The sequence below is a fragment of the Saccoglossus kowalevskii genome, chromosome 16 (genome assembly GCF_978046115.1).
Source record: "Saccoglossus kowalevskii chromosome 16, keSacKowa6.1, whole genome shotgun sequence".
Classification (NCBI taxonomy): Eukaryota; Metazoa; Hemichordata; class Enteropneusta; family Harrimaniidae; genus Saccoglossus; species Saccoglossus kowalevskii.
The window spans coordinates 17346858-17355137 of NC_140656.1; the positions used below are offsets into that span (position 1 = coordinate 17346858).

Sequence of the window (8280 nt, forward strand, 5' to 3'; positions counted from 1 at the left end):
TGAAATTCACCAGACGCTTTGTAATATAAAATAAAAGAAGTTCCGTCACAGTGGCTTGAAACCAATTGTAGCATCTTCTATAACACAATAAAACAAACTATGCAACCCAATGTACCAAGGTATAAATCTACCTGTCGAGGTGAAACACAAATGCAGCAATTTGCTAGGAATGCTTGACTTTGCGGCAAACAAGAGTCCTACTTCATTAATCTTTATTGCAAGCCGCACTCCTAATAGAAGCCATACCCATTCATTTTGAACAATTGAGAACCAAACTTTCACCATTTCTCAGAAGAAGTGTAGAAGTTCTAATAGAAGCTGCATCTGTTGCATTGTATTTTAAAAAGAAGCCACGAATTCTATACAAATTTTACAGTATTCACTTAAGCGTAATAGCAAACTTGCATTTTTGCAGATTGTGTTTTTACATGATATTCGGAAATGTGAAGGTGCTTGTGATTCAATGCACCAAAAGTTGTCTTAACACATCATGTTCAATATGGCTTCCTACCTTGTGAAATATACAACACATGCAATGTACATTTATACTAAATATGCACTGCACAATTTGTCAAACATGCTGCTTTAACCACTTCATTTTTGTGATACTTCGTAGTTGAGAGAGTACACATTTTCAAGGTTAGATTTGATAAAATTGTCTTAGCATACCGGACATCAAATAATAAAATGAAATATCAGTATTTTTTAAAGACAAACTCGTTGGGCATCAATGCTAATGCTTACTAACTGTTAGTGTTAATTATTTCTTAAAAATTTGAAAAAAAAGCCTTTCATATAGACACATTTGTGTACCAATCATAAATTCAGTAAAAGAATACACATGCAGTTCAAGACCAATGTATTCAGGAATATGATATAATATATATCTAGAGATTGACGATCGGCTTAACTTAATCTTAATCATTATCATTAATCTTAATCATTATCATCTAGTAATCAATGTATTTTGTACTAAAGCATAGATTAGCGTTGTCAACAACAAATACATGTAGCTGACAAGATAAAGTGCATATAAACAATGTCAAGAAACTTTGGTTTAATGTTAAATGTTTCACCAAAACAGTTACCCGGGGTAGGTACTGAAAAATATCGCAAAATTTCCACCACCAGAAATGCTCATAATTTGATGAAGTTTGTAGTCCAAGACTTCATGAAAGTCATCCTGTCAAAAGAACATTACTGGCTACTGAAATTGATAAACCAATGATTAATATGAGGAGCCCTTCTATGATGTATATTGGTGATGCTAAGTTGATTCAAAGCAACGATAGCTGAACGACATTGTTTTCTCTCATATAAACGTCATTTTGACGACACAAAACTTATAAGAAAGCTGCTTTCAGTAACGCATAAATGTTACTCTAAGGATTATGTCATAGATTCATTGATTCTAAATGATTCACTGCTCTGAAGTTCATCAATAATACATTTTCCCACAGCAGTGTAACAATTCATAGACGACCACCATTTGGGACTAAAATAATTTTTGTAAATTCAATTGTCAAGGGAGTTAATTTTTAAAAGAACAAGGGCAGTTTTACCAGTTTAGTCACTGAATACCAATTGTGTTTATTTAACCTTTTTGGTACACAAAATAAGCATGCAACATTTTTTTTTGTTCAACAATGGGAAACAAATTAAGCTTTGGAGGCTAATGAGTTAGTACCATTGTCAGAACAATGTATAGGGAGCTAGCCTACTAGCGTTAGGGGGTCACAATACTGACACTTGGCATGCCTATAAATAAATATTAGCATCGTATAGTTTCATCCCATAGACTAATGAAATTTTAAAAGATGCAGTTTCCAAGCTACTTAAAATGGGTGTACATATAAGTAGGCCAATTGTCAGTTGCTTTTTTTTTTATCAGTTCCTATATGTTTTCACACTTTCTACAGTGCAACGCCACCTTACCTAAATATCTCTGTATTACCTTAATTAATTCTCTGACTCCTTTACTTTATGTAATATTCGTTTTGATTATCAGTTTTTTTTTACTGTAGACATTTTCAAGTGGTATCCCACAACACCAGCTGAGACAATCAAGGTCTATGTATGTTACAACTGAGAGAAGGTCACAAAGTCAACCATTGGCTGTGAAATTTCATGAATTTAGATGATTAATTAATTAACCAATATAAATTTATTAGTAAATTAGCCTTTTTTATCGCAGCATTTTTAGTTAACCCTTTTGAACCAGATGCCCGAAGCAGAGTTTGATACTTTGATCGGATGTGAATTGTTACAGCTAACTAATTCCACACATATGGTATTACAGCTTTTCCAGGCTATACATACCCTGGTGCAGGGATTATATTATATAGTATAATATATCAATAATAATAATACGAGTTGAAAGCTGTGTTGAGTATTATACTAATAAAACCTCACTCTATACAGAGACTACGTGTAGTTGATACCGTAGCTTCAGGTCAGCCATGTTTCTAAAATGGCAGAAACCGATATGTATATATTAATTAAGTTGGGTTATATATTGGCACTGTTACATCTTTTACTGTCTATAATCACATGGCAAACAGTTTTTAAAAGAGATGAGCTTGAGGCACATGCAAGGCACATACATGTATGGAATTTAACACAAATATTCAGTACACACACAACTTTATCAGCATTTATAAATCATAATTTTATCTAGCACTGAAAAAAAAATTGACACATTTGACAGTATGTGCATGGTAAACTGCTTTAAACGAAGAAAATTATTTTTGAATATTTGCACCGAATCTTTCTACTTACGAGCCATCTAATTAATTGTCCAAAATACCTGTATTGTGGATGATCATAAACTTTAAATTACTACATTATAGTTTTTGGGATATTTACTTTAAAAATTTTAATTACACCACAAGTAGCTGCAGAATGCAAAGTACAATATTGATACAACAGCACAGTAGGATCTAATAATTAACAGAACTACTCAAACTTTAAAGTGATAGTGTTTGAGTGTTCAAGCACAATGTAGAAGTCTCTGTCAAAATGGCGAAGTGTTAAAACAAATGAGTAAAACATGGTTCACCATGATGAAGCCAAATATTAGATTTCTATAAGCAGGGATTTCGTTAAGAGCAGGCCGCCGGCCATATGTCTACTCTCTGTCCCCTCGACAGCCTACACGGGTCTCGCTGATGCGCTTTGCAATGCCGAAATCCTTTTTAATTTATTTTTTGGGCCTGTTGTTACAGGATGATGGCCTGCTATGGAATGCATTTGTGAAACCCCTGTATATGTACAATGTTCATGTATGCTTATAATTTGTATTGGCTTGAAATTGAGTGACAGCTATACCACACACTAATATTTCTGGCAGTTATTCTGCAGTGAGCATCAAAATGGTTTATTGGATCTGAACTTATAATCTATAGTTATCAATTGCAGGACTTCAAAGTTGAGAGGAAATCCCATTTTCAAGGTCAAACTTGATAAACCACACCAAGGCAAACAAGATGGGCATTGAGACAACTGCCTTTGATGCCTCTCAAGTTCAAGCCCTGGGATTGGATCGTTCTCTTAGGGAAAACAGCATGCCATCATTAATTTGAATAGCAATATTGTATTGTTAATCACTCTATTGTAATTATTGTTATACTAAGTGAGCCTTATTGTTTTATGTAAAACTAGAGTAGGTGACCCCCATTTTAAAATGCTCTAAGGAAACTGAGATTATAGTTAACACACTGACTGCTAACGCCTTTAAAAAAAAGTTTTTCCTCATTCATTTTGCCGATCCGTAGTGGCTTTCAGCAGCCGATGTATTTTAACTTATAAGAAACCCACAAGAATGCTGAAATTTTTTTTTTACTGGAAAAATAAATAAATAATGACTCACCAGGTTTTTGATGTACCGCTTACTACCACTTCGCTGAAGACTACCAGCGTGTACTTGTTCATTGTCAAGGTGAAAGTCCCTGCCATCTAATCCAGAGCGTATGCTCAATTCACTCAATTCAGGAATTGGTTGGACTTTTAAGGTCACAGACTGTCCTGATTTACGAATCATGTCAACAATTTGATCACGCTGCACGTTTTCGACATTGGTGCCATTCACCTCTACTAAGCGGTCACCGGGTAGAAGGCCGGTGACGTTCTCCTTATTGGCGCCAGGCTCTGCAAAGTGGACATAACGCTTCACTTCTTTGTTTCCAGCTGCGTATCGTTCAACCAGCAGTGAACGCCGCAGCGAAAAACCATAGTCACCAGCTGGCTGTCGCTGAAGGATAACCTCACGAGAGCGAGGAGGTTTCGGTGGTGCAACTGCCGGCAATTGTAGATCCACATCGAAGGACTTTTCATTGAATATCTCTGCAATGGGTACAGTTTCCGGAATTGGATGTGGAATGTTAGTTTCACCAGTTCTCCCTGGAACATCTTGATTAAACAGCGTATTTTCAACCAACACAGTGGTGTCGTCTAACTTATCCTTGTCTGCGATTGTCACATAAGGAGGGGCTGGGTAACTGGATTTTCCTTTCAATATCCCGCGTGGCTTCGGAGCTGGTCTTGGTTTTACCCTTGCAATGGATGAACTTTTCACACCGTTTCGGATCTCTGGGGAAGGGGTGCTAGCTTTACTGGTGTTCTCTGACGGCGTAGAATTCAGACTTTGTTCACTACTACTGTATGCACCAAGAGTGCTACTGTCACTCGTTAAAGGCAAACTACTAACGCTAGACGTATCTGAGGTTGATTTTGAAGTTATCTCTGCTTTCTTTTTCCTCGTCGGGAACACTAATCCCCTCTTCAGTCCGACCTCCTCCAACCTACCTAATTCCTCGACAGTCAGTGCAGGTTGATCTAAGGATCGAGGCCGTTTGTCCCTTTTCGAACTCTTGTCCTTTTTTTCCTTTTTGACTACACCGTGATCTTTATCTTTCTTTCGACTGAACGAAAACATTTCGATCGATATCGCAGTAAATCGGTGAATAAAAATAATAATGTGTTACTTACGCACGTTTCAGATTACACAGTAGCCGCGCATCCGGTACTAGCTCTACAACAAGTCAGCGTCTTCGCCAATGTTTTGAATGGAAGTGTAGTTGCAATTGATCCTTCCGTGAGACAGTCACTTCCTGGACACACCCCTCTTTTAAGGGCTTTCACTGACAGACACACCTTAATCGAACAGTGGTCGGCCCGCAGTGTGTCAGATGAACCCTGGCCTGGTCGATCAATTTCTATTCTGGGAAAAATATTGATTTTCCCAGGAAATACAATTCTGCATACCGAGCAATCGACGAACTTCGAATTTACAAAATGGCGCCTACACATCCGGGACCGTTGGGTCACTCTACTACATTTTAGGATAAATTTTGAATAATAACGAAAACACGCTATGATATTGTAACATAGACTGCTTATTTAAGTTTAATAATATATTTGTAGTAATTGAAAAAAAATTGCACAAACTATTGCGATTAAATAGTTTATCATGTATGTGACTTAGTTTTCCCTCCATATCTATACCTGACGCCCCTGCTTAGATTCAAGTTTTCCAGTGTCGGACATTGACCTAAGTTCAATGTTTCAATCAGCTGAGCGAAATCCCCATTATGGTGTCTGCAGACACAAACAAACGTGAGTCTAGCTGCTTAGCTGTGACCTTAAAATTGTTAGTTTTGTCTTAGAATGCATTGTCGTGATTTTATGGTAAGGTATTTTGAGATCATGTCACTTTGATTTTAACATGCAGTTTACTGTTATGTTTTGCTATGAGCGAGTGTAGTTGTACAAGTTTCGCCACTTTTGTTTTCGTGTAGCTAAGTGTTTATCTTTGGTAGAATTACTTTCATATTTTACGGATATATAATTATTTAAAACTTCAGGCAATTCATGTTTAAAAAAATGCACAGTTCCAAGAAAATTTATATGAATTGAGCACAATTCATGTGAAACTATTGCCCAGTTGTGAAGCCATTTATCGCTTGAAACTAATGCCCAATTCGCGTGAAATTCATGTCCAATACGTGTGAAATTGATGTCCAGTTCATCTGAAACTTTTAAAGGGTGGTGGTCGTCGCGCTGCGCATATGTGACATTTGTGTTGATAAACATTGATTTTCCCACAATCCAATGCACTCTTCTAATGGAAATCACAAGTATGAGGCTTGACCTGGGTGCAACTTGCACTAATTACCACCGGGGACTCCTTCATTACCTTCCAATAACCTGAAAATACCCCAATGAAGCTTGGTAACGTCTCAGTTTGTACTCGTTGACCTGTGCAACAGTCAAAGTCGCCATCTTTGTTTATATGAGACCCATGTATCTCGCGATTACTGTCCTTTAAATGCCACATTCATGTGGAAATAATGTACAGTTTATTTGAAACTAATGCCCAGTTTATGTGTAAAACCGAAAATATGAAAAAAATAACCATTATAATAAGATTAAGTGAATTTGATTGTGAATAAATTTTCTGTTATATTTTATTGTTCAGCTGTAAACTTGCACAGTCTGTCTCTTGAGGGCGCTGTTACTTTAATACATGTATATCATTCAGGTTATTCAGAATTCATGACTAAAATACTGGAGTGAAGATCCTCAGCATTTTAGACAAATTTTCAAGAGAAATGTACAAACAAGTACTTTTTTTAACAGGCTTGTATTTCTGAAATGACAAGGTACCAATTTTCAAGGCAAAATTTGATAAATTAACTTAGCATATACAAATAGAATAGAGGGAATCTGCATTTTTCGAGGGCATCAACCCAAACTCCCTGGGCATTCAAGGCAGTTGCTTTTGCCTCCATGAAGTTCAACCCCTGGTTCATTAAAATATCTGTTAATGAAAAAATATTTAATTTCACTGGCAATTTAACTATTTTGACGTTTTGAGCAATTTCACTGGGTTTTAAGTTCACAAACTTGGCAGAGAAATGATGAGTTCTATTCTACAACTTCACATGAGTTTAATTTAACAAATTCTACTTTTCAGTGAAAATAGCGATATTAATAATTTAAGTGATAATTAATATATTTACAGTATATTTGTTGGGAGACATAGGGTGAACAACAAAGAAAATTTCTGTTGCTTCGTCTACCCACAGGCTTTAAGGTGGCATTCAGCCTTCGTAATGTTGTTAGAACTCACTGTATAGAGTCTATTGAGAGGTATTTGGGCTTGTGAAAATGCGCGGATAGCGAGAAATCGGCCCGAAACAGACAGCGACTTGAGAGAATTTTATTTTTCGGTGGGCCACCCGTAAACAAAGACCCAAACGTCTCCTACTCATTTTTTTTTGCCCTGTAGAAAACAGTGGATGATGACTTCTTTGTTCTACCAATAAATGTATACATGTACAATCTTTATATTAAATTTTAATTATGCAAATTAATGTTGTGTAACACATGTGCTGATTTCTATAATTATATGCCTCAGTATCCTATCACTCTTTCTATATTATGTCTGTGGTAAGCTGCATCTAAAACAAAGTGCTTTTTTGTGCTATTTAAAACTGATACATTTATCAATTTTCTGTTTCTGGTAATAATAATAATATTTTTATTGCATCCTTGACCATGCAATTTTGAATACAGAATAGAAAAATAAATTGATAAAATTATGAATTTTATAAGATAATAGCATAATGCAAAATTGCACTTTTTAATTAAACTTAATTGTTATTGTTTGTTTATTCAAAAATATGAATGCGACTGTATAATGACATTATAGAATCCACACCTTTGGCAAATGTAAGTACATTATATCCTCTATAAGTACCGCATCTGCAATTAGAAGTGTATGTAAGACAACACTTGTATTTTCGGTATACTGGTTTATTAAAATATGACTTATTTTATCCATAGACACACCTCTATTTATGTTTATGTGCTTCAAATAGAACAAACACAGTACACTATTTAAAATTTTGTTTATCAATTTAATTTATTTTTGTTTTGTCTGTTTCTACAAGGTAATGTCAAGTTTACTTAGTTTCTCTAAGTACATGTCTATGTTACATGCATACACTGTCAGTGACATGTTATCAATACGTGATGCCGAGCTATGTATACACGAATGATGAATCTGAAGTCTGAAGTTCCACCACTTGTAGCACACATTTTTATCATTCAAAATAAACAGTAATGATGTTGTTTAACTACCGGGTATATTGAGAGCGAAAAATTAAATAAGCTTTGAAAAAAAATGTCATCACCACAACAAGAAATGTTTAGCGAGTCCAGGAAAGAAGGAGCATTAAGGAGATTGTCTGAAGAAAAAGTGGAACCTCCATATAAAAA

The 8280-nt window shown here is 35.5% G+C and overlaps 1 protein-coding gene and 1 long non-coding RNA gene across 4 annotated transcripts in view; one reads left to right on the forward strand and one right to left on the reverse strand.

Annotated features, from left to right (window-relative positions):
- The window catches only part of LOC100374081 (unconventional myosin-XVIIIa), an 85609-nt gene extending 80282 nt beyond the window's left edge, over positions 1–5327 (reverse strand). For all 3 annotated transcript variants that reach the window (XM_085491135.1, XM_085491134.1, XM_085491136.1), the window contains exon 1: positions 3869–5327. In XM_085491135.1, the coding sequence (XP_085347261.1) occupies positions 3869–4933 (1065 nt within the window). In that variant the 5' untranslated portion in view covers positions 4934–5327. The remainder of the gene's footprint in view (positions 1–3868) is intronic.
- Positions 5328–5535: 208 nt separating this feature from the next.
- Positions 5536–8230, forward strand: LOC146733706 (uncharacterized). The gene is made up of 2 exons (XR_014926617.1): positions 5536–5613; positions 7953–8230. It is a non-coding gene; the product is annotated as an uncharacterized LOC146733706 (long non-coding RNA).
- The last annotated feature ends 50 nt before the right edge of the window (positions 8231–8280 follow it).